The sequence below is a fragment of the Stegastes partitus genome, unplaced genomic scaffold (genome assembly GCF_000690725.1).
Source record: "Stegastes partitus isolate 25-593 unplaced genomic scaffold, Stegastes_partitus-1.0.2 Scaffold599, whole genome shotgun sequence".
NCBI lineage: Eukaryota > Metazoa > Chordata > Actinopteri > Pomacentridae > Stegastes > Stegastes partitus.
Genome location: NW_007578330.1, coordinates 68,523 through 96,411, shown reverse-complemented (window position 1 = coordinate 96,411; position 27,889 = coordinate 68,523). Strand labels below are relative to the sequence as shown.

The 27,889-nt window shown below is 40.1% G+C and overlaps 1 protein-coding gene across 7 annotated transcripts in view; it reads left to right on the top strand.

The window, feature by feature from the left end:
* Positions 1-27,889, top strand: part of anks1b (ankyrin repeat and sterile alpha motif domain containing 1B) — a 262,428-nt gene that overhangs the window by 176,353 nt on the left and 58,186 nt on the right. For all 7 annotated transcript variants that reach the window (XM_008289214.1, XM_008289208.1, XM_008289209.1 and 4 more), the window contains 4 exons: positions 1-178; positions 22,708-23,363; positions 24,002-24,124; positions 26,382-26,451. In XM_008289214.1, the coding sequence (XP_008287436.1) occupies positions 1-178; positions 22,708-23,363; positions 24,002-24,124; positions 26,382-26,451 (1,027 nt within the window). The remainder of the gene's footprint in view (positions 179-22,707; positions 23,364-24,001; positions 24,125-26,381; positions 26,452-27,889) is intronic.

Genomic DNA, 27,889 nt, shown 5'->3' with positions numbered 1-27,889 from the left:
CGCACGTCTCTGTCCTCATCCCTGGATGTCCAGAGGCCGGTCAACCACAGCTGTGAGCCCAGTGAGGTGAGCTCTTCCCTGGGCTACGCCAGCTTCAGCACCAGCCCCCCTGCCAGCCCTCCACTCAGTCCCAACCAGGAGGACTCTGCAGGCTCTAACGACGACTGTCAACTCACAGGTAAGACTCCCAAAGCATGAAACAGCCTTCACTGTCGGTTTCCTCGTTCCCTACCAAGAACACTGGTATTAAAGGCTGTGTCTCAGCCACAAGTATGAGCAGGCTGGGATCCCTGCTGGGAGGCCCTGACCTCTGACCTCCCAGTGGAAAAGGAGAAGTGGCATAGAGACAAATATCTTCCCTGAGTACCACAAAAGCAAAACTCTTGCTTTTAGATTGTCGACTCGTATAACCTTGTGATGCTCACGTATTAATAGCAGTCCTCTCTGGTGAAAATTAAGCTTTTTACCTTGTTGTTTTTGTTATTGTTGTTGTTTTTTAATCCTGTATGGCACATCATGAGCAAAAAAAAAAAAAAAAAAGCAGCCAGTGCCATAGCTGAGCATTTCCACCTTGAAAATGCAGTAATATCCACTAATGGTCCATAAAATATCGGAACATTGTGTGAAAAACGAACATCACTACTTCAAAAAAGCCCAAATTCCAGTTGCTCGCTTTGTGCCACCAAAGCCCGAGGAAATTCTGTGTAATCTAGAAGATTTAGAAGAGGAGTAAATATTTCCATTTGACAAGCTGCAGCTAATGTTATCTGGCTTGCAAAGAGCTCAGCTGATTAACTCATTATGAACATATTTGCCGATTGTTTTCCTGACAGTCAACTCACTGATGAAGTCCTTGAGTTTCTTCATCTGAGCAGATGTGACGACATAATGTATTCAATAGTCTTTTATTTAAACAACAGTATGATGTATCTTAAGTTATCATTTTCTCTGTGGAGCGCCTGTGGACAGAGAGGGCTGTGCAGTTTGAACTGACATAAATGGAAATGGAAAATCATTGTAGAATCTTTAAAATGCCACATTTATCATGTATATTAGCTGCTGCGACTGGTTGTGTTACTTAAGCTCCACTCAATAATCCATGAAGTACACATTTACTCTGAAAGTCAGTGTATTGAATGCTTGCTCCTTCGGCCTTGTGGTGTTTTTATTTACTACATTGTAGTTGACTATTATAAAACTACTCGTCCCATATTTGTATTCATGGTGTTGAGGTTCCTCTTCCATACTGTCTTTTTTTCCTTTAGTACAAGTATTGTTTAAACTATCTCAGCCTAGAAACCAAAGGAAGCTGTAATCCTTTTGCCCTGGGTCCCAGGAAATTGAAATCACATTTCTGCTCCTGTCGTACTGGAAGCCAAAGCGAAGAGAAAAGTACCTTAGAGGCTAACAGCAGACCTCAGACAGAACTGCTGGACTCAGCTGGACTGTGGAAGGTTGTAGTGAACACACCATAAAAGCCGGATCGTTTCTGCCTAAGAGATTGAGAATATACAGAAATTGGTGAAAGTCTACTGCATCATGTTAGTTCAGGAAAAAATTGAAACTTGAAAATACATTTTCTTACATCTACACATGTATTTTAAAATATTTAACTTGGCACACTGGGGTACATGTGAGCTGCAGCTTTTTGTGAGAGAGAATCTTTAGAAAAAGTAAGAAGCTTATCTTTAATCTACCTTTGAGGTTTTTTTTTTCTTCATTCACAGTTCATTCAAGAGACATATTTGTCCCTCTAACTGTTGTCTTATACAATAAGTGACAACAAACTGTGTTTCCCCTTTTTTGGGGGGGTGTAGGTTCAACAGGAACAAAGGAGGGCTGAATCAAATGGATGGTGCTTCACAGCTAACAAGCTACAGAAAGTGAATTTTCAGATCCCTCTTCCCTGAAAGTTCAGTACAAAGAAGTTTTGCTATTGGTCAACAGCACAAATTCACCTGTCAAAACCTGACGAATTTGAACTTGATGTGAAAGAATTTACGTACTTATAAATCCACTGTGTAATGGAATTGAATTACCACTTTGAATGCTGAGGTGAGTGGGCATTAAGAAGCTTATATTATTAGATTAGATTATTACCATTAAATGAATTATATTAAATACAGCCTTCAAGCGTTTGCTTTGAAAATGAGCACTTCAGCGGTTTTTTTTTTTTAAGTGACAACTTGACTAGTGGATATCCTAAGGCTTCAATATATCAGCAAAACATGCTGTGATAGTTCTGTGGTGATTCCTTTTTACTGTCATACCAGATGAAACACTGTTATTTTCCTCTACACGGTGTGCTAAATTATTAGGCACGTAAGTATTCTGACCTTGGGTAAAAATAGAAAAAAGACATTTACCTGACAGAGAGAAGTACGAGATTGTAAAACTGTTTTCAGACAGATGAAACAATCTTCAAATAGCGAAACTATTGAGGCTTAACCACTGGACAATCAAATGTTTTGTTGCGAGTAATCAACACAGTAGCAAGCAATGCATGGAGAAGAAAAAGTGCAAATTAACTACAAAACAGATTGAAGAGTCAAGATTGATCCAAGAAGACTGAAGATTTTTCTGAGGTTTATGGACAAATATAATCAAACTGATTCTTGATGGACCAAATGGACAGACCCATGGCTGGATCACAACAAACAATAAGCACCAGGTGGAGGAGGGATGCTAGTATGGGTTGCGAATATTAAGAATGAGCTAGCTGGGCATTTTTGGGTTGAAGATGGACTGAAAATCAACTCCCTAACCTGCTGCCAGATTCTGGAAGGTACTAGCAGCAGCACAGGAAGATGTCCACTAACCAGCAAAGTCCTCTAAGCTGCCTGAATAGTGACCTGAAGCCCTTCCTCACCTGCTTGAATCCTGTTGAGAACTTGTGTGCCTTTCTCAAATGTGAGATTTGCAATGAAGGAAGAAGATACTCCTCTTTGAGCAGCGTTTAGGAGGCTGTAGTTGCCAGTTGCTTCAGCCAATATTGATTGTGAGCAGATCAAGAAACTGGCAGACACCGTGGATGGAAGGCTCATCACAGATAATGAAAGCAGGAGTGAATTGTAATTTCGTGTTATTTGTTACACACACTGAAAAATGTAGGAATAAACAAGCAAGTTGGAAAAATTATTTTTGTAATAATGATATTTGCGCACATTTATATATTCCGCTGAGAAAAACAAAACTTACTTTTCCTTTCAAACATTCAGAGTTGAGGTTCACAAACGTTTTTTAATTATGTATCACGACAACATGAATCCAAAGTAATACAGTTTGCACGCAGTGTAAAGATGCTTTCCTCCTCTGAGTGTCAAAGTTATCTTCTCCATGGGGAATATTCCAAGTAATGAATGAGGCGTTTTCTCATGGAAGTCCCATAATCAGAGCATTTGAGTCTTGAATCTGCACATTTCAATACTTTTATGTTCACAAAATGAAAAAGGAACATGATAGTGGAAACATGTTTTTGACTGTAAATGTCTAACAACTTGACAGATTTTTCATATCATGGGTTCCTGTGAATCTCCTTTTATTTTATACTCCAATATAGCAGTATCTTCTTCTAGTTTGGTGCTGAACTTTCTACACTATACTCGTACAGATATTACTTATTGCCATATGTATTCTCTTATTGACCAACAATGTTTTTCTCTACATTGGAGCCGCACTCTACTTCGAGAACGACTGTTTACTGCGTGATTTACCTCTGACCTTCATTTCCCTAGTGTCACATCCTAGTCACTCGCTGGTGTTACCATAGCAATGAGATCCCTTGTTGTCATGGCAAAGTGGTGGCCTTGGTGATAGTTAGCTGGTGACGTGGTCGTTAATACTTCCTTCTCTCACCTGGGTTTCAGTCCAACTGTCCCACACACCCGCTGCTATCAGGCAGCAACAGAAGAGGCAAGGCTGGGGAAGTCGACCAGGTGGGAGGCATCTTCTGTGTGTGTGTGCGTGTGTGCGTGTGTGCGTGTGTGCGTGCGTGCGTGCATGTTTCATCCGGGAGCAGTTCAGAGGCCCAGTTAGGCTTTGATCTGTGTAGAGCCTCAAACCAAAAACAGATTCATTATCAATCCACAGGTGTGCACACACACACACACACACACACACACACACACACGCGTGTGTGTACGTAAAGCTGAATGAGACGTCTTCATCTGCTATTCCTATTGAAGCATTGCAGTGGTATTTATGTAACAAGACTGTGTTACTTCCCTCTCAAACCTACATAATGAGCCTAGCCTGACACTGATGTCTGACCGAAGTCTTTTGAGGACAAACACTGAGGCGCAAATATTGATCAGAGCGTTGGAAACCTCTGTTTTTGACTTTCCACACCTTAACCTCTATATAAATATATTGGGAACAGATAATCTGTGTCCCCAAAAATCGTAAGTAGATACTGTCATAACCCAGCAAATAGGTTGTGATCAAAATGGGTAAAGATGTAGGAAATGCCAGCGAAAGATTATTTATTAGGCAATAAAGAATGTGAAATGTGCCAATCAGTGGTGTACCTGTGGATGCATGGTTGTGGTGTGGAGAAAATAAAATACACACAATATCCAAACCAACCTACTAGGCAGGACTGTCACAATACACAAGAACTTATTAAATGGCAAGACAGTGATTTAATATTGACCTCTGTGTCAATAATGAACGTTTTCATACAACAGTGGTTCATTTTTGTTGTAGAACCACTGGAAGTTTTCACTCGACATTTGGCAGTTTCACTTGAAAATCATCTCTTCACCAAAGACATGAAACTTGTTGACCTGCAGATTACAGATCCTGTAATGATTGTGCAGCCAGTTATTGGGTAATGACAGAATTGTTTGTTGGTGGTAAGGATTGAGTTCTGTTACCAGAACCATTTTTAGATCTGGTAAATTATCTCAAATATTTAACTTGTAAATCATTTATGTTCCTTCGTTTTTGGTGAAGAGCGGATTGTGATTTTGGGAAATACGTCTTTTCACCTTCTTGTATCTACTAACAGCAGTTTAACACAGTTCTAATTGATGAAATTCATTTTAAGAAAGCATGCAAATTACATAATGGTATTTATTTGTATTTCTTTGTTGGGGGCAGCAACTCAGTGTTCTTGAAAAAGCTGATTAGTTGTCAACTATTAAACTGTCAGCTAATATTTGTTTTAGTGAATTCTTAGTTTGAGAAATTTTTAAAGAAGAACAGTTAAAATTTATCTGATTCCAGTTTCTAAAATGTGAGTATTTTCTAATTTCTTTAGTCTTCTGTGACAGTAAACTGAATATATTTGGAGCAAAAAAAAAGACATTTGAGGACATACAGGAAATACAGACCAACATTTTTCACCATTTTCTGACATTCTATAGATCAAACAACTAATCGATTAATGGAGAAAATTTGTTGAAATATTTTAATGATGGAAATAATCGCTTGTTGCTGCCCTCGTTTGTAGCTCATAATCTCTCATTAAAGTAGTATTGATCTTCTCTTCTGACTTCTCTTCAGAGCAAGTGAGTCCTAAAATCCCATACTAATTATACTATTTTGTTTAAGTCTTTGCAACTAACTACACAGGTTTGAGAAAGGCATGATTTTGATAGGCAGCGTAACAGCAAATCATTATTTTTCTTTCATTCTTTGAAAAAAACACCACATCACTGTTTTAGTCTTTGCAACATTTGAATTGATCCTGCAGTAATATTTGAGGACACGTTGATGAAAGTTGAGAGGCACTGAAAGAAAGAGTGTCCTTTCGTAATGTAGATTAGATTAGAGATGAGATAGAACTTTATTGATCCCTTTGGTAGGGTACCTCAGGGAAATTGTTGAATGTATGCGTAATGTCTCATCACCACACTTATAAAACACTTTATGTAAGTACTGTAGCGCTTTATAGATACAGCTAGTTAAGTGTTGTAGACATGCGTACCTCTACATGTTCCACTCTCCCTCTCTCTCTTTCTCTGTATGTCTCTCTCGCTCTCCTTGCCTGAAGTTCCAACACCAGGAATAGATTGGCAGCCATTTATTTTTCCATTTAATTTTTCTGTATTTTTTTTTTTCCTCCTCCGTCTTCTTCTGCTACTTTGCTCATCCCTCCTGCTCTCTCTACTTATTAGCTTTATAAGGCCCATTGTGGCGTTGCCATGGTAACTAGTGGCTTACAGAGAGAGGGAGAGAGAGACAGAGAGAGAGAGAGAGCGAAAGAGGGAGTATATATGTATGTGGGTACAGAAGGCAAAGAGTCACAGAATTCAAAGGATGCCAGTGAAAAAGAGAGTGGGTGAGAGAGAGTCTAATGTTGCAGGGGGGAGGGGATTGGGGGAGGTAATGAACAGAAATCAGGAAAATATACAGAATGAAATGCGAGATTTCAGGGGGTTGGATTGAGAAATGAGGACAAGAAAGTGAAGGCAACACTTCTTTCATTGCACTCCTTAAAAGGTCTTTCCTTCCTTCCACTTCACATCTGTCTTGTTACTTCTTTCATTCTTCGCCCCAAAAATCATGAACCGTTCTTCAACACTAATATTATACAATAAATCCCACCCTGCAGCAAAGTATGCAGGTGTCAGCTACCTGCGTGGGCAGTTGGACAAAAAGGAGCTCTATTTATAACCCGATCCATCACTGGTGCTGCTGTTATGCTGCGTAGCTCAGGTTTATGTAATGCTGGACATTGCTCGAGAAGATGTTCCCTCAGTGCAGAGTGCCAAGTGCAGTGCAGTGTTATGCAAAAGCAGTGCAACTGTCGACGCAGTTGTCCTCCATGAATTATGCAGTGCCCCCTGCGACAAGTCAGTAACAAACAGGCACATCTGCAGGTCTCTGTTTACTCAACTGGAAGCTGTTTAGTTGCTGAAAACTTTACACCTTCTTATGCACTCATAAATTTGTTATTTTTAAAGTAATGTGACTGGAAATTTCATTTTTCTTCAGCCTTGCTTGCATTCCACTGGCTTTTGCCTGTTACAATAGCTGGTCATTATAACATTCAAAGCTGCAGCTATTGTTAGTTTTACCTCAAAATAGATCAAGTGACTCATGTAATGCAACTCCCATACACTGTATATAAAAGATGGCTGTCGTCTCTGTGTTTGAAAGTAAGAAGCAGAAGTGTCTTCTACCTGCATTATTTCTAACAGCCAGCAGGAGGCGACTCCTCCAGTTGCAGTCTATGACAAATTTAACCTACTTCACACTGAGGAAACTTTTTCTTAATTAATTTATTATCTTAACAACTTTAAGACTTTTTGAATACGGCCTGGTCGTTATTTAGTCCCACATAAAGTAAAAGCGAAGCGTTTAGCAGCTGAAGATTCAGGTATTTTCCTAAGGACTTTGTGAAGACCAAAACAGAATTAAAAGGAGAGTAAATATTGGACATAAAAACAACTCCAGATAAAACTAATGTTGCTCCTTGATGCCTGGGAAGACTGTTCACAGAGTTAACTTTGTAGTATGTTAAATTTGTGTTCTGATAGCTTTAAGTCACTTTATTGTTGTTATTTACCTCTGATGCTGGATGGGGCAAGAGGCTCTTACAATTTTTCAAAGAAAACTTAAAATTAACAGAAATCCTCTCATCCATTGGGCTGAAGTCAAATGGAAAATGCAGCTTTTGTAGGACACTACATGCAGTAGCCATTGTAGAGCAGTCAGCCACAACTGGAGGCTTTCTTCTTATATTTGAAGCTTCTTCTCTTGCACTCTAATACCTAACAGAATGGAAGCCCATCTCTATAGTGATGTTACTACAGACGGTAAACTACCCAATAAGTGGATCGGTTAATGCAGTGCAGATTGCCACATTATCAAGAGTTTTTCCAAGATATTACTTTTTGGCTTTAGTTTAAGTCAGACTCTACTTTAGACTTTTTACTATTATACCTTTCTCTTTGGCTAACTCACTTTATGAAATAATCCCTGATGTATTCAATGTCGACAAGATTTACAATTTCATTTAGCAGACGCTTTTATTCAAAGCAACGTACATCTGAGAGTAGATCACATTCATACACCGATGGCAACAGAGCTGCCATGCAAGGTGCCTGCCTGCCATTGGGAGCAACTTCAGGTGTCTCCTCAGGACACTTCGACTTAGGGGGATTGAACCTCCAACCTTGCGATTAGAGGACAACCTGCTCTACCATTTGAGCCACAGTTGCCCAATTATGGAGGGAGATGTATACCTAAATAGCTGGCTGATATGTTGGCCAGTGGTAAAGTCTTGGTTTCATTTAAATATTAAAATTCAAATCTCTTGAGGCATCTTGGTCAGTTGTGAAAAACCTCGGTGTGAAACCATGGCTTCATAGTCTCTTCATAATGTCACCAACTACAAAGGGGCTGAGTGATCGATGATCTTAGGCAGTTAATCAGTTGTAAATGGCAAAGTGATCAACTGCTTTGTGTGTGTGAGTGCAGCTCTTGCTGTGTGTTTACTTGAACCACTGAGGGTGATTAGTCCTCCATTGCTTAATTCAGTCTTTTGTTCTCAAATATCACACACTCCACTTGTCCTCTGACATCAACTCACAACTCCAAAGACTTTCTTTTGCACAAATGCGGCTCTTTCAACCTGCTGTGCAGGATCATTAAGTCATTGTCAAAGTCACCAGAGCCATTGTTTGCTGCATCAATTTGATGCATATGCACATACACACACACACACACAAACCTCGACACACACACATACACTTTGTTGGGTTGTTTTATGCTTTTTTCATCCATTTACCACCTTGACTCTGTCATTACCTTCATTTGTTGTGCACAATCACATTTTTAACTGTTTTGTTTTTTTTGAGTCAATACAAGCATAACGTGAAGGTTAATGTATTAGCCTGCTGTTAGTGGCAACTGATATTTCCCATTAACACATTTAATTGTAATCCTAGCTGAACAGAAACAAGCATGCACACAGCGTACATGTTTTTTTCTTTTTTGCCAAATTTGAGCACTGGAGCAGAAAAACAGCAGTGCTGTCTGTAGACTCCACTTATATAAAATGACAGGAATTTTTCCTGCTGTTCTAACCAGGTTGAATGTGCTGAATGTGTGCCCCCTGTTGTGTGGCAGGAGGCAGATGTGATGAAATTATAGCTCTCATCTTGCTGCTTTTTCACTCAGGGGTGAGAGAGGATCAATCAAGGATAGAAGCTGTTCAGTTAGATTTGAAAAGTGGGGGGAGAAAGGTAAAAAACATTTGGCCATTCGGTTGCATGTGCAGTTCTGTTTTTGTGTGATTTGTATATCATTTTTATTGAGAGTTCAATGTGGTTTTATACCATACGCGCACTTTTACAGTGAGTTTATTAGGTACACCTTTACAATCTAATGCAATCCAGTGCAAAGCCTTGCAATATAGCAATATCTTTGTAACGGTAATAAGATTCGGTTACTGTGCTGACGGAGAAGTGCTGATGCAATTCTAGGTGCTGGTGCGTATTGATAGTTGTTGCTGCTATTACAAGCTTTTGGTGTAAGTGAAAAAAAATTCTGCAGAGCAGGATGAACAGACTCTCTGACACAGAGAGGATCATACTCCTGTGCCTTTGGACATCAGTCCTGGCAGTACAATGTCCTCTCCAAATTGTACCGCCCTCAGAGATGGCGCTCTAATTAACAGCACATTTTCATTAATGAGCAGGATGGTTTTGATCACACATTCTGTGGGCTTGTTTCATTTAGATTTCACCTCAGGCAGTTGTGCTAACAAGACAGGTTCGGGACAATTGTGAGTGCCGTGTGTTTGATCAGGAGGCTGGCTGCATTTAGCCACACTAGCGACACGGCTCTAGGGAGGACGATATCAGGTCGGTTGGTCTGCCACCAGTCAAGACTGAAATATCTCAATTTTAAAGACAATGGAGTCAATGGTTGCACTTCACCAATAACTAATACTAATACTTTGAACACTATCAACATTTCAACAGGACTAATGACTTTCAGTCAGCCTCAGCACTTTCCGATTGGTGATATTATCTTTATCTTTAATGAGCTTTGTATATTAACTTGCTAACATCATCATGTTAATGCTGTTGTTGTGAGTATGTTAAGGCACTATTGTTCGCCTTTAGATCAAAGCTGTGCCTAATGTCACTGAGTATAGCTGTACACTCTTTGTGCATCTACAGTATGTGCTTTGTGTTGTTCTCTTGTGCTCCCATCCAGTCTTTTTAGCAACAAGCCCCTTGGAAATTCATGCACAACAAAATCAACAAAGTGCATGACTGTTGTTAAAACTCCTTTTTGCTTTATTTTCAAGTGAAGATCGCCATCACCCTCAGTCCTCTTCTCTGGCTTCTTCTCCTGTCTTTGTATTTTTGTTTAAATCTCCTTCGGTTCTTTGTGCTTTAGTTTTGAATAGAGGGACCTGAGGTGATGATGAGTCATGTTTAGAAGCTCTGAACACAAAAGAGACTCGCACAGACACCCAGACTCAGTTCAAAATAACTATACAGAAAATAACAGAATTCTGTAAGGTGCACAGAGAAACTCATCCTGCTGTTGATGACACCTAACACACTGAAGAACGAAGACAATAAGGAACCTGACTGGACAGAATAAAGTGTAGCTTTATGGAGCCTTAGTGTCAGCCTTTATGGAGCCTTAGCAGCAGTCTTGTTTATCATGCTGCCTACGCAGTGTTGGTATAAAACATATTTTTAAAAGAGCACTCTTGATTATGTTTTGTGTTGACTACATGAAAAAGCAGCACAATTCTTCAGTAGCTGATTGCAGGCAGGCATGAGATATAAGCATGCATATTATGTTTAGATGTACTGGTGTTTTAGAATTCTGATAAATATATGTACTTTTATCACAGCACAGAAAATATTTAATGTCCTGGCTGTGTGTAATGAGGTCAGTGCTGCTTTTGGCTTCCTAAACATGTGTTCACTGTGCAGCCTTATTTAGAAAATGAACTGCCACTAACCTAAGAGTGCCTCAAATGAAACCAGGAGCACAATTTCATTTATTGTTCATTTTCTAAAAATGACAGATTTGTCTAAAATGTCAAATTATTCTAATAATGACAGCTGACTTCACATCAGTCATTTAACTCTCACCATCCCCTTCTGTCTCACACAAACACAACACACAAGTGGAATTTCAGTGACGCTGGCGAGAGACTGCCGTCACTCTCGACTTCAGGAGAACTTGAAAAATTGGTTACCGTGGGAGACGAGCCAGTTGCCGTGGCAATAAACTCTGTGTACTTGAATTAGGAATGAAAGTGTGAATTCAATATCTGCAAACTGGCCCCTCTCCGCCTTAAGGCTGGGTTTAGATACCCTGTACAGGCTATCAGACATGAAGTAATGCTCCCAGCAGGGAGTCTCTATCTCCTCCTCTGCCTCCCACAGGGGAGAGTTAAGCCTGACCTGTATGCAACTGTTAGTGTAACGTTAGCTCAGATGTCACACACCTGAGGCTAAACTTCAGTATGCACACTGAATCACAAATTGAAAAAAAAAAAGAAAAGAGATGAAGATAGGAAAATTGTCCTCAGCCATTTTCGTCTTGGAACATGATTAAGTGGAGAAGTTTTTATTCCGCATTAAAATAAATTAGAGAAGCCTAAACCAGGGGCTGTATCTCTCCAGCTTCTGAAGTTCCTCTATTCCTAAATATTAAATGATGAATAATTGATTTTTTCTAAACAAAGCTTCCTGTAAAAGGTTTACACAGTTAATAATAAATGACGATAAATAGTCAGCAGTTGTTAACCCGACTTTCATCTTTGTTGACACTTAACCTTCCTCTTTCCTGATAGAGAATTTCCTTTTATCTGCCTCTGGTAGTCTCTTGTTAAATATTTAGTATGCGTATTGCACTTTTTTTTTTTTAACCAGAATAATAGGTGCAATAATTAGTAAACAGAGAAACATATAACAGATTATATATATGTATACGTATGGTGTTTGTGATACTACTTGTATTTACTGTGGGATAATATCTGTACACAGTTGTAGATTACACCATGGTAGCTCCATGCGGTAGATTGAATCTGACAGCTGCAGGGAGGAGAGACGACTGGAAAACAAATGTGACCCAAACACTACAGAAAATCGAAAGAAGTGGAGAAGTAACAGGTGAGAGCCAATTCAAGCTTTCTGTGTCCGTGTGTGGACACGGTTCCTTTCATATTGCAGTAAATGCACATTGGTTTGCTGCTGATGCTCACATTTCGACTCATATTTTGCAAGCCTGTGGATTGGCCCTTTTTTTTTTTTTTTTACATTCTATAGCAGCTGGTTACACGTTGGACTGTAGCTCCATGTTAATTTGATTATTCCCAAGGTTTACTGAGCACAGTAGACGGACATATCACAGTATTTCTGGAGAAATTAGAACGTCCTACTGTTGATGGAAAGCATACACAAATGGAAAAGTCCTGCAATAAGTTTTGCAATTACAGTTTTTATTGATTAAATCGAAAGGTGCCGATGGCCAAGAATCAAGAAGGAACAATAGTGATAGCACAGCTGTACAACGAAGTAAAATTCTTCTGCAGTAGAGGACTAAAAGATGTGTTTGAAAGCTTCAGAATATCTTGTAACAGGCTAGAAAACAAAAACTGAAATCTGATTCTTGAATTCTGGGGGTGTCAAATATGATTAATGAATTTAAGAGAAGGAATCCAGCTGATGCCTGAAATCTGAGGATTGTGGTGTAACAGGCAGAAAAAGAGACTGTGAAATAGTGCAACAACTACCCTTTATTCAAAGTAAAATTTAATCATGTTGCCACTTATGTACAAAAAGCATCATTTTAACAAAATGGGTCATACCAAAATCAGATGTAAATGCATTGATCATAATGCACAAGTAGAGGTTAGAAATAATACACATAGCACATTTTTCTGTTGTGATCCTTTTTTTTCATCCTGAACCCACAGATTCTTAAACAGTTAATAAAATCAAGGACATATAATGTTTAAAATCATCATCATGGTTATATTTAAAAGAACTTTAAAGTCTCTCTCCGGTCATAGATTTAGCTCCTAAAACTTTTTTTTTGCGTATTAGAGTCATGTATTTGGAAGATTTTTCCAGAACAGTGATCCTGTCCTGCCTTAAATGGCTCAGACCATACACCGTCACTTCCTCTTCAATGTGCTGATCTATGCAGTTCTTCACCCAAACCTTCACCACTCGCTGCAGCTCGAACACATCAGCTCACCTGAGACTACGCACAAATACTTTACAACTGCTCAGCCAGCTTATTTTGCTCAGGATGTGTCTTCCAGCATATAAAAATAAACACCATATGGGCAGGCTAACAAGGTAGAATGCTCGGTTTTCAATTTATAGATTAGATTTAGATGGTGACGTTCCCACCAGAGTCCTCTAGTATCCATTTGGATGTGGTTCTGTTAGTGTAGCCTAGCACTAACCAACCAATGTTAGCTTAGCACCTGGGGCTCAGGGAGCCGATAATGATTTATCCAGGCCTGTGACGCTTAGGAAATAGGGCTCAGTCTTTAATCTCGGGGATGACTGACAGTTCAGATATTACTCTGTAGTTTTTAATAACAGTCAGTGCGGCACCACAAGAGATGGAACGATGAGCACGCTGCTATCAGATGTTTGGATCATCTCCCAGTCCCTCCTGCTACCACACAAACATACACACAAACATACACACAAACACACACACACACACAGAGGAAAACATCAAGTGCATGAGGAGATTGTGTGTGTGTGTGTGTGTGTGTGTGTGTGTGGTATTTATAGTGTTTGTGCGTCTACCTGCATTTTCATGTTCGCAGTTCCTTTTAGACATTTACTGCAATAATGAGGGAAGTGATAAGGACGTGGTGAGACATACTGTCACATCTTTGTGCTCAATTTTCTGTCATATAATAATGTTTATAGCTTTTAATGGAAATTGAAACCATTCCACAACCTTCAGGCTATGTAAAAATCAATAATGAAGGTGATTTTTATTAGATTTCTGATAGAACGCTTCAAAACTTTCAGTAGAAACTCAGCTTCCAGTGAGACTGTGTGGATGGACTTGCTTTACTATGACGGATCAAGCCTTACTCTTGCCTCCACGTTTTCTTTTCCCTCCCATTTTGACATATAACCTCCAGCTCTCTATCTCCACTCTTTCATTTCTCTCCCTCATGCCCCCCTCCGTCATTCAATCTTTCATTCTGTCATTCCCTTATTTCTCCAGCCACTTTCATGAGCTCATTCGCCTCTGTCTCTCTCTCTCTCTCTCTGTCTCTTTATGCCTGTCATTCACTGTTATATGCTCCCTGCCTGCCCCCTCACTTTACCTCAGCCTCGTTGCCATTTATCAGTCTTTCCTCTGTGTTTTGGTTGTTTTATTGCTACAGTTAGCCTCTGCATTACTCATTTGCCCTTTCACTTAAAATCTGTTTTCCATTTGGTCAGATAGTCCCTCTCGATCCCTGTACATATCTATTCCCTGAATTTTAATTTACATTTTTTTCAGCCTCCTCCCAGAGGTTCTTCTCCCCCAATCTCCTCTTCTTCCTTTCTCCTATTTCTGTTTTCGTGATGTCCATTCTGAGTCCTGCGCAGCAAATCGGTTACTGATGCAGCAAGCTTTTATTACCAGGCAGTGAAACACATCTTTAAATCTTGGGGCATGTGTGAAAAGAAAGGTTAACATTTTTTCATCTTCCACCTATTTCATCTGTTACTTGATTTATCTGCTGTATGAAAGGGGCCTCGCTCAGGCTGGCCTTATTCAGTACTCTGGCATAAACTCTTCTTTCTGTAAAGCGATTACCTGCAAGAGCGTAAGTCTCATTTTTGGAAGAACATTTACGTTTACTGCCAAAATGAGTTGGTAAAAGACAAAAGCAGTGTCCTAGTTCAATATGACGTGCTTACGCTAAGCAGGTTTTTAGTTTTTAGTCTGTTCACAGTGAAAATGCAACAAAACTAAGTACGCTCAAAATATTCCATGTGCACAGTAAAAACACTTGACTTTCAAGTATGCTGTTGATACATGCATGATACACTGTTAATCATTAAAACCAACAGCTTGAAGAGAAAAGAACAACAATATCAGAAGGAACAGGTTTTTGTCTTAATTGGAAGTCCCACTTGTTTGTTTGTGCACGTGAGATATTCCTTTTTCATAAGATCCTGACACGTCATAGTTGGACAAACACGCGTTTAACTAATGATGTTAATGGTGCCTGTATTCCAGTTCCAGGCCTTGAATATCATGCATGCAGGATCAGCGTCATGTCTTACTGGGTTCCTTGAATGAAACAGAGCCATCAGTAATGTTATTAGCTGCGCCTGTGTTTTTCCTGCTATAGTAAGTGATACAATAAATGTCTGCTGAGAAAAGGATATGATGACATTACTGCTAATCCAAGATGGCAAAAGACAGATATCTTATAAACTATCTGCAAAACCAGCATTCTGTAACTCAGAGACTTCTGCATGCAGTTGGGTAGATTCAGTAATATGGATGTGGGACACAGCACGTGTTTGTACTATACGAATTTATATTTGCGCAAAATAAATACTGTACTCTGTTGTTATTTTTTGATTAGAGACGGGTACCTGAGCTGTTTCTCAAATCTAAAGCACATACTATCATTATTGATTATATACTGTAACCATTTTTCAACAAGTTTACCAAGTTCCAAACATACATAACTTGTCCATGTGTTTGAGAATGACACATAGAAGCCTTTTCTAGTCTGATGGAGTAATGGTGGTCATACGATGTTATGATATAATAATTATATATAATAGAATAATAAATAGCCTAACGAACCCCTTTGTGGCAAGGGGAGCACTAACGACTCACATAACGAGGGGGAGGAGTAACAAAACGCTGGTGTTAATGGATCCTTCGGATGTAAGTATCTGGAATTCCCAACCAGTCAGTCAGAACTGATGAAGCCTCTTGGATGAGAGGTGAAACGTCTTCAAGGAGCTCAAGCAAGTCCAGTTGCTACGATTAATCTACCAGAATAATAATAAGTAATTATAATGTTGACTGTCAGCTTGAATAGGAAATGAACAGCTATCTGCTGTGTCCACTTTTTGTTTACTCGTCTGTGCAGCCTAACAGGGAATGCTAATGGCTAATTCTTAATTTGCCGTTTATAATTTAATCAGTTGAATAAATAAATGGATAAGGCAGAAGGCAAGAACCAGAAAATGTATTGTAGATTCACTGTAGTACCTGGTTGCACCACCAGGTGGAGCTTCTTACTATTTAGTGAGATGTGTTTGCTGACCGCCCATAAGGGTTTCATAAAACGAGCGCACCTCCCTGTAGTCTGCTGTAGCTGTCAATTAGGAAAATTGTTGACAATTTGCATCCCTAACCCTGATGCTCTCCATACCAGACTTTCTCCTTTGCTACTCTCATAATTACGAATGCCACAAAGGATTTATAGCTACAGCACTTCAACTGTACGCTTCAGCCTAACATAGGTTGTTTTGAGTCAGTCTTTTGTTCTTTTTGGGATAAAAAAAATAGACAGAAAAATGTAATTTCAACATGTATAACTGTATTTTTATGATACGCCTTGTAGCATTTCTGATAATAATGTTTTCTAGCTTTCTAAATTTGTTCTCAAAATTTCCCTCAGCTGTCGTATCATCTCTTCCTTGTCTTCGTCCTGTGAGTAACTCTCCCAGTTTCTTGTGAATTGCACTGTACAGCACTACTGTGATTTGCATTAACAGCAAATTCAGTATGCATACTTACATCTTTAATTCATACATTAGTCACTTTTCCAGTCCTAGTACATGACATAGTCAGTGTCACTTAAGAGGTACATCCTTGTCAGACATGAGATATGTAACATGTCTGGCTTGTCTGTGTGTTAAAGTGACGGCCTTCTGTCTCTCAGATAGGGGTCACTTTCACATTAGTGCTCCACAGGGCATCATCAGCAGTGACAGAGAGAGCCACAGTACGCACACAGTATTTGTCATACAACATTTTGTCATTAATACATCAAGTGATGCATAATGTATAATAATGCAATACAAAGCAAAAGCCTAAATCTGAACCAATACAAGGCTCATCATGCTGTCAAAATGACTAATAACCTGGTTTATTTGTGGTTTTCTAAACACTGAAAATTCTGTCCACTTGTGATGATAATCTAACTACTGCTTTACCAATAACTATAAAAAAAGAAAAAAAGAAAAAAAAGACCCGACAGCTGTGATGGTGCTCAGGACTCAACCTGCTTCGTAACAAGTGATTTAACTTTGACTCTGTGTGACAGCACACCTGTCTGAAGGGAAGAAAAGTACACAGTGTGAGTTTTGTTAGAACCTTACTGACCCTGTCCCCATGCTGGGAATAATTCATAATTATAAGTAATTAATGAAGTTGCCTTTGTTGTTACTTAAATGCGTGCCACTCTTGATTTGGAGACACACATATAAATGCTGCTGCTGTTTGGTGCTGCAGGTATTTGATAATGACTCATACAAACAGTTGGAAGCAACAAATTAACTTTAGGTAATTTTTTCAAAACCTTGATTACATTAATCTTCACTGCACTGACTTTAGGATGTGTTTTACATTGGGACAGCTCCAGTATGCGCTGGCCCACTGTGCATCTGAAGCAGCACTGAATTTTACATTTTCAGTGATTATGTACATTGACTACAAGCTCCAGACCTGTTTCTCTCCCACCCACTCTGTTCTTCTCTGTCTGTCCTCTACTGTAAAGTGGGTAGTGGGAGGATGTACATAACTGAATGTTTTACCTCTCGCAGTTTATCAAGTCAGCCAATTAGTAATATAAAATGTTAGATTAGTCCCCATTGTTTGGTGCTGATGATGATACAGACAGAGACGGATCGATCCGTATCTATTTTTGAGTGAAGTCTATCCCTGTGAGTGATGACATAAAATATTTCTTTGTATTTGTTGCACAAACACCCACCTATATTAGTGCTGTTGTTTGCTTTGAGATGAACACAACTTATCCAGCTACAAATCTGGGCTGTGCTGCTGCATGCCACAACTTGTGTGTATTTGTGCATGTGTCTGCGCAGTGTCGCAACAAAAATGCAGGTATGCAGAGTGATGCGGCTGCTGTTTCGCCATTTGATTCTTAGAGTTCTGATGCACTTCAGCTGAAGAAGGTGGGTGAGTGACTATAAATATGTGCCGTACATACAATTTGACAGTTTCGTAGTTTAAGCGGCTACTATCCTTGGCTTCCCAGGTAAGAAAAACACACACAACCTCACGTTAACATACAGAGGATAGTCTGTGAGATCTGTAGGCTCAGGGAAGGATAAATAATAATGGTAAAAACAACACACAGAGGAAGCCTATTGATTGTTTGTAGGGGAAGAAGGAGAGAGAAGGAGAGTTTCCTGCCTGAGCTCAGCCAGATTCCGATTCTCTAATTCTATCCATCCTAAAATTCGGCTACAACAAGTTGTCATTATGTTAGTGTTCTTAGCAGCTAAACAAATGTTAGGTTTATCAGTCTGTCTTTACAAGAAAACATTGTTCAGGGCACTTTTCCAAAAGTTACTGATTGTAACTTTCCTTTTTCCCATCTTCTCATACCTTTACTTCTCCAGTTGGAGATAAGTCAGCTCAGCCTCTGTAATGACTCTTTTTTTTCTGTCTTGACAAACACACCTGCTGATTTGATTGCTGTGTTTATCCACCATACACTTTTCCCTCGCTCTCTCGAAGGTCGAAAACACTCTGTCGCCAAAAAACTGGGAGAGATGCTGGCGCTTGGGCTCTCTGTTGCCATAGCTACCAATGGGCTCACCTGTTGCCAACGGTTGTCATCGTTAGAAAAAAAAAAAAGAGGAAATGCACAGAGAGAATATTAAGGACTGTAAAAGAAATTCTCAACAAGGCGGAGAGAAACAAATCCTGAGTATGAATTAAAAAATGAATCTTAGTGTTGCCTTAAATGTGCAGCCACAGCGCAGGACTAGTGTTAATCTACCAAGATTATGATTCTGAATGTTCTCCAAATATGCCTGTTGTGTGAATAATCTGACCAAATATATTTATGATTCTGACAAAGATGGGGAATTGATAAAGCAGTAAGATCAATCATTAATTTATCTATATAATTAATGATAGTATGATTTATTTATTTTTTTATGTTTGTGAACCCTCTAGTCCCCAAAAACCTGCTACCAGGTTTGAAAGGCATGTTATCTTTGAAAAACTGCCAAGATGACACCGTTTTTTAGAGCCAGAAACTGTGAAAACTAGTGATGCACGATATTCAAATTTCTGGCCAATATGATATTCGATATTAAGATTACTGATATCGTCGATAACCGATATTGCAGATGTTGAAAATTATTTTTTTGTTCACAACGAAAAATGAGGATAAGTAGTCAATCAGTCAATCTGCCCCAGGGCAGCTGTGGCTACCACCGCTGGAATGAATGTGTGTCAATGAATAATTGACAGTGTAAAGCATCTTTGAGTGCCTAGAAAAGTGCTTTATAAATCTGATCAATTATTATCTATTATTAAAACATTTTTTTTTACATATTTATTATTCAAGTCCAGGACCCTTTAAGTAAAAGCATCTGTGAAATAGCAGCAATATCAAATGTAGAGACGAAGGCGCTAATGAGAGACAATCATCAGTTTTTCACATCGGCTAAATTAGTTCATCAGACCAATACCGATATATCGGAAAAAACACTAATATCTGCCGATACCGATGTTGTCGCTGATATATCGTGCATCCATAGTGAAAACATAAATTATCAGATGGTTGTTGCACTAATCCTGTGTTAACACATGACTCCATCGCAGTTTTATTGGGACAATGAACCAAATCTGACAGATAAGTTGCAACATTAAATCAAAATTACTTTATTCTAGATGTCTCATTTAGGAAACGCAAAAACTTTTGCTGTAACCAGATTCTGTAAAAAACAAAAGATTGTGTCCTCCTCTGTGCAACCATTAAGCCATGTTTGACTCAGCTGCAACTTGCAGAAATTGAAAAATTGTCCAGCTGAACTGCAGGCTGTGCAGATGGAAGACCAATATAAAAACAAATGCAAAATGCAAGCAGTAAAGTATTGACAGTATGTAGGGCTTTGCAGAAACTTTGCCGAAAAGACATTTTTGAGTTCTCGCTACTTCTAGTCATGGTTGTGCTGCTTCCATCGAGGTGCATGACTTTATATTACAGTGAAAAATTAGCCAATAGTGGATAAAATGTGGCAGGAGTACAGAACACCCAAAAAGTGCTTGGGTTCAGAGGGTTAAATATAATAACTCACAACAATACATTCAGAGACATGCTGTCTGTGATCTTCGCTTTGGATATTGATTGTGTTAAAAGAAGACAATACAGCCAAAGAATAGAGAAATTAAGAGGTGAGGACCAGGGTCGGCACACTATTAGTCTGATGTTGTTTCAGCCATTTTGTTCCGTTTATTCTGTAAAACGTCGAGGATTAGTCGTAACTAAAGAGCTTTCAGCTTGTGTAGGAAATAATGACATTTTCAGTCCGTGTAACACTTGAAGATGAGTCATGTTCTTAACGCTCATTACCTGAAGACTGTTAATGGGTGTGTTTGGTACATTTAAATAGAGCAAACAGAGTGGTGCAGTGAAAATGCAACATTCAAAATCTCAAGTGAAATGGCTCTCTGTTTGAGCCTGATGTTCCCCCTACTTTTGTTCTTCCACAGCGAAAAGAACAGGATCATCTCCAGCTTTAATCATTGTGATTTCAGTTAGTCGCTCTCCCGGGTTTTCTCACAAAAAAAAAATAAAATTAACAGCCAAGTAGCATGTGCTTTACTGTGTGTACTCAGCTCGCGTTATGCAATTGTTGCATATGGAAATGTGGCTGGATGTGGCGAAGACAGTCAGAAAGCGTGAGCTCAAACTGGCTGAGAGAGACTCAGTGTGTCTGGGGTGAGGAGGTGTCAGGCAGCGGGATGATGCGGTCAGATGACAACATTGTAAATTCAGTGTGTGTGTGTGTGGGGCAGTGGGGTACATGCAATTATTCTCCTGACAGTTTTGATTACAAGACTGCAGATTTCGCATTTATGTGAAAGTGGACAGGCACTGTTTCCATTCATTCAAGCAACTGTGATTGTGAGACTGCTAATAGAGTGTGTGTGTGAGAGAGATACTTATCAGTGGTGAGATTGTTTACATGGCCTGGTACACAACCCTGACACACAGGGGCAGGATACAGAAAGAGAGAATAGTCGCCTCACACAAACACACACTTTTCTTTTCAGCTTTTTATAGTATGTAAGGTGACAAGACAGGATATTATGCTGCATTATCGTTTAATCAGCTAATGAGCAGAAAACAAAATCTGACTCTGAGGAGCCGATTGCAGCTCTCAGACGTGTAGTCAAGTAGTGAAAGACCATGTTTTTACACATTTTTTACTTGCTAATATCAGGAATTGATGAATTATCAAGTGTGACATTAAATGACATTTACGTTCAGCACATTCAGTTTGAAATAAATTAATGGGTACCACATTGAAATGCCAACTCTTATCTGTAATTTTAGTAGTTTTACATGAACATCGAAGTAACTGTGGGGGATATAACCCTTTTAACAAAACCAAATGTTCAAAAGTTAGTGGAACCTTCTCTGCTTAGGAATTTGTCATTTTAGTGGATTCATTTTACTTCTTGTCGTGCATTTTAAATTTTAGTATCTTGATATATTTTCTGTTATTCTCTTCTATGGAGAGGTTAGTGCACAAGGTGCTGTTTACTTGCTCACACACAGCATCCATGTCCCTCTGCTCTGCAGCAGTGCAACATCTAACTCTTTGAGTAAATCTAGTTCTCCACTCTATCTGTTGTCTGTACCCACCTACCATGAACATTACCCCAGCAGCAAGTAATTCAGGTTCATTCTCTACACTTTAATATGGAGCTGAAGGTTTGCGAAACGCTGTTCTGGTGACATGCAATAATTCATCAAGGCAGAAGGACAATAAGAGATGCACTTTTTATTATGTATTATCTTTTTAAGTGCAAGAAAACAGTTGTGACCTCAGCTGTAACATGCTTGGTGATGTGATGGCGACAGAAGAGTAGTCAAGTAGACACCGACACACAAGCATCCACAATTACACAAACACTTATTCACGGAAAATCTGGAGAAGCTTTCAGCTGCTTCTTCCACCCCGCTGCACATAGACAGTAAGTGAGCCTCTGAAAGCATCTCCTCCAAAAAAAAGAAACGAAGAAGCAGTCAATGGTGTAAGAACATCTGTCTCGATGAGTTCATGCATACATGCACAAGTTCAGACCCAGAAGCACATAATTTGCACCCACATGGTGAAGGAGCAAAGGTGTAAAATCCAAGTCAGGAGTTCTTTTATGTCTCCTTGGAGAAACAAACAGCTTCTCTGCAGGGAAGCAGGAGATGTATTACCTCGTTCTTATCTTGCTATTTGCAGCTTTGCTTGTTTTGTGTATTTGTTTTTAGCGCCATCGCTTTTCTCTCCCCCTGTTCTGTTTAATCAGAATTTTACTTGACACTTTTAAATATTATTGTGTGCTTTGTGGATTTTGTGTAAATATCTGGTGTGCGTTTTCTAGAAGAGTAGCTTCATCAGTTTGTATCATTGTTGTGACAGACTATTTTATGCAAATACAATGCTTGCGCAACATATGGTTCATCTGTAAGGTTTAATGCTCATCAGTCAATGTTTTTGTGTGTCCTTTCCACAGACGACGGGTCGTACCAGCGAGACCCGCCTCCTCCTCCTCTCTGCTCTTCCTCCAAATCAAACGCTCTGTTGGAGGAGCGCAGGAAGAGCCACATCCCAGAGGAATTTGCAGGCCTCCTTCATGGATCTTCCCCGGCCTGTGAACCCCCTGAAACGCCTTACCACCTTTACAGCCCCAAATCTTTTAAATATTCTTCCACAGACATCCAGAGCGGCCTGCTGCAGACCCCAGAGTTCAGCATTGTGATTGGTGGAGGTGCCACTCAGGTGTACTCGAGGACAGGGAGCGACTCATCCCCTCAGAGGTCGGCCATTGACCCTCAAAAGCCACAGGTTGTGTACCGGACTATCTTCCACACCAAGGTCAACCAGGACCAGGCTCGACTCAGGAACTGTGAGCAAGTGGGTCCATCTCGTGGATGGTCTACGTTGGGCCACCCACCCTCCAGTTCTTCTGGTCATAACGGAGAAGTTTCAGAGTTACGGGGTGTCCAGGCAGGAGGTGTGCCCAAAGACAGTTCATCTGGGACTGGCTACGAAGAGAGGGCTTGCACCCTGGGGAGGATGAGGTCCATGCCACGCAGTGTTTTGGACCTGCAGCTGTCTAAATCTCTGTCCAAGTCTGACTCCAACCTGGTGGCTGTGTCTCCCATACAGGTAAGCTGCTGCTGACATTTCAAGTTAAGATTTTCAGTCTAAAGTTATTCATTGGCCCTGCATTAGTGCTGTGTTATGAAACGTTTTTTTTTCACGGATACAGTCAAGGTCTTCTTAGGATTTATATGAGAGCTCAAGCAAAACATTATCTCTCTTTATACATTCTCTTTTATTGAAAGATATAAAAGGTTTCCCTTTTTATTCAAACTGGTCAGCAAAGAGGTCTCAGTTTCTATTGCACTGGGAGAAAATGAATTTATTGTACATTTTTGTTGTATAAATGATTAAGTTGGCATCCTGCTGCATCATGTGACCTCAGAAACAGAACAGAAAACAGTCCAGCCAATTAGATAACTCACTAATCTGGGCCATAGTGTTCTCTGCTGTGCAGCATATTTCATGAGACTTCTTTAATTCATTGTAAATAAATCATAAGCTAAATACATAGTCTGTTTGATGAAAATAGTGCCATTACAGATGAAACTTTGATGAACACTGAACGGATTTAGTTATTCTCCCATCAGTTCTAGTTTCTGTTGTTCGTGTTTTTAAAGTAAAAATATTTGGAACCTTAGCGTCTCATGCTCTTTAGTCGTCCAATTCTTGAAAACAAAATGGTTTGTTTTTGTCTCGTCCAGGAGGAGCACAGTTGGGGGTCTGGATCACGAGGTCAGGGCCCTGGAAGTCCCAGCCCACGAGAGGGTGCCAGCCCTGAGGGAAGATTGGAGAGAACGCCTTCTTTCACTGCTGAGTGGGAAGAGGTAAGAAGACCTTTCTCCTGACATATACAGCTATCCACCCAATGTTTGGAATCAATCGAGATATCAAAGAAGGAAAAGGGTTATCATCCGGTGCCTGTGCTGTGACACTACATGTAGTTTCATTGTAAAATTGATTAAAACCAGCACACTTCTCAAAGTGATCGGTCTCTGCAGGAGACAGTTGAAAACTCTGCAGTGAGCTGCTTCAGTTTTTTCCTCCCTTTGAAATCCACTCAGCTACTACGGTGCAGAAGGAGCCTGTGCTAATTTAACATGCTCCCACATTGATTTTCTTCTGTAACCAGTACTGAGCTGCAGGGAAGACCAGCTATCAGAGAGAAAGCAGTTTCTGTTATAGAGGGTAGAGAGCGGAGGTCGAGGGTGCTGTGTGTTTTGGTCGCGGTGTGTTTGTGCCTGGAGCTCTTTCAGTATTAAAGGGTTTGTGACACAGATGTGATCTATTGACTGGACACCACTGTTGGATCTCTATAAACACTTTGGGTCACAGACACATTAGCTTCTGCTCAGTGGTCATTGTTCACACCATAGACAAACACGCTTTGCAAACTGATGCACCTTGACAATGAAGAATCACAGATTGTTTTGCACAGCACTTCTTTGGATAAAAATGTTTGTCCCATCCCACGCAATCATGAAGCCGACTTAATTAGTCTCTCTATTTTTAAAACTGCAGTGCTAATGCACATGAGTGAAGGTGCATTTGTGCATGCCTTTTCACATTTGCATGTACATGTTCATTAATTCTTCAACAGAGCTCATAACTTGCTGATGGTGATGAATTACCATATGGAAGTTCCCATAATTCTGAGCAATTAAGGTGACCTTTCCTGTTTAATTGCACGCTACGTGAGGAAGAGATAAGATGGCTTCAGGGAAATTGCGGGCTGATATATGGGGATTTAAGAGGCAAAAATAACAAAGCTGCTCCATTTGTAGCACGTGCTCATGAAAGAGGTGCATTATTGGCAAGAGGCGAGTCGCAAGAGATGTCCCACAACAGTTTCTGATCTGAATATACGCATTCTCATTAGTGCAACATGCTTTAAGGTAGTCCAGTGTATGATACAAATTTGTGCTTTAATCTGCTTGAACATTTTCCCAGTAGTAAATACTGATACTTTAGATATTCAAAAAGACATTTTGGCCATCAAGAAGGTGTCTAATATGGAAATAATAGAAATATTCTATCTCTTAAAAGGTCAGCTTTGGTTTAAATCAAGGGACATGACCACTCAGAGGATCACATGTTTTAAACAAAGGTTGTGGTTAACTGCACTTATTTGTTAGTGAAAATTAAGGCAAGCTATAAATTATTATTGTTCCCCCTGTCCATCGGTGTAAGGATTGAGAGTGCAGATTGTAAAACCCCATTGTGACAAGTTTGTGATATTGGGCTATATAAGCTTAGTTGACTTGACCCAAACTGACTGCTGCTACCATCCATCACAGTTTACAGATTGGCTCCCTGGCCAACTGGGTCTTGCTTTACTGTTTCTAGTAGTACAGGCAGTGTTTTGTGTGATGAGGTGTCGTTAACACCATTTTAGGTGTTTTCCTTTGGCTTCACTGCACTTGCAAATAAAGTGATTGAGCTAATCTGGCATCAGGCAAAAATGAACTCTGGATTTGTCATTACGAGCATCCACTCTCACATCAGACGTAGTTATTTGAATAATTGATAGTATGATCCATATACTGACTGCATATGAAATGGTGCTTTGTCTGCAGTGACGTATGCAGAGATTGCTGCCTGTTTATAATGTTACAAAGGCGACCTTCATGGTCTGTCAACTTGGACACAGTGTTTGCATTTGTCAATCCTGGCCCTTTAGACACTCAGGTTTCCCTGACTCGTGATGAGGCGGCAGTCCTGAAAGGTGGATGGATGTGCAGGCTGCATAGTTCAGTGGTTAGCGGCAGGTCCGGGGTTAGGGATGACCGCTCTGCAGCCAGCAGGCAGACACTAATGAAGCCGCAGTAGCTCTCTCCAGTCCAGTCTCCCTCCTCCTTCATCTCTGCTCTGCTGTCTTTAAGTTTCCTGCTCCTCCGTTCTTTTTCAATTCACAGGGGGAATGACTGACATTGAGCATGCTGGCTGGCATAATGACCATGTTATGTGACACTTCAATCCAGAAATAGGGGTTAGCCTTATTACTGGGAAATGACTTTCCCTTGGACATGCTGTACATCTCTCTAACTCTGGTTCTTTTTCTTTCTCTCTCTTCCATTTGTCCAGATCGACAAGATTATGAGCTCTATTGGGGCAGGAATAGGCAGTGGATTGGACATCAAGGAGGATACCTCAGGTAATCCACACACAAGTACAGGTGAAGGAGTGTATGTGTGAGTGAGTAAAACGACCATAAGGACTGAATCCTGATTAATCACAGTTTGGGTTTTCATTTTTAAAGGCTTCTCTCAACATAGTCTGACTGCCAATATTTCAGTACAGTGGGTCAACACTGGACCAATAATTCAGTTTGGTCCATTTATTTTTTATGTATGTTTGTAATATACAGAATATTGCTTTGACCTTTTCAGTTAGATCAATGGTTTCCAACCTGGGGGCTGAGACACTCCAAGGGGTCACGCAGTAAACCTCGGAGTCATGTAAACAACATCAGGATTGGAAGGCAGAAGAGAGAACACTTGCTACACAAAATGTTTTTTTTCAGATATTCTTCTAACCTTTTATTTTTAATCATTACCTAGTCAGGTATCTAAAAATGAATGTTTATATTTTCAGCTGATTTGTTCAACTTTATGCAACCGTTGATGACTGGTCAGACATTTCTTTGCAACTGGTGGCTATGAGATGTTGGAGGGGTGGAGGGATACAGCCTGCAATGACAGATTAGCTTTGAAATCACTGGATTCAAACTGCGAGGTGGAGCCTTGAAGCAAGGCTGAAATCATGATATTTGTCTCTTTGCTTCGAGTGGTGCTAAAAGCCTTTTTCAACTGCTGATAGGAATGACGGCCAAATCTATGAAATTAGGAGCTTAGTTGTAATTTGAAGGAATTACGTGATGAGCTGGTGGGTGGACAAGTGGGTGTGTGAGGGATTTGAATTGCATGTGAATTTTAACTTTGTTGGACACAAGCAAAATCTGTTTGTGCCTGCTCCTTCACCTGCGCACCTTGAATCCGCCGTCATCTGTTTACTGCGTTCATCCCCGTCTCCGTGTATTAACTCCCCCATCCTCCACCTCCTGATCCCCTCCCCTCTTCTTCTCTCTTTTTATTTGTGAATGCAAAGCCGCTTCTAACCATGGTTACCACAGGGATAAATCCAGTTTGTGCCAAACCAGTTCTTCCCCCCACCAAACACATGCATACATAGCTACACCGCAGCACCACACACACACACACGCACACAAACACGTATACGGCTGCATGCATACAGTCAGAGTGGTGTGTGTGTGAGTGGGAGGGAGCTCGGCTCGCAGACAAAGAAGCTGGAGCTGTTGTGATGGCTATTATCAGCAGAGCGAGCCAGATATATGTAGAGCGGCAGAGAGAGCAGGGTGACGATCGACACTTAGAGAAGATAGAGACTGGAGGTAGACAGAGGAAAGTGAGAGAGCGAAGCAGAGAGAGAGTGAGAGAACGAAGGAGGGAAGCAGCGCTCTGAGAAAAGAGAGAGAGACAGAGAGAGAGGAGGCTGCAGAAGCATACAGATGAGAGTGGGAGTACTTGATAAAGAGAAATCTACAACGCAGGCAGCTCTCTCTCTCTCTCTCT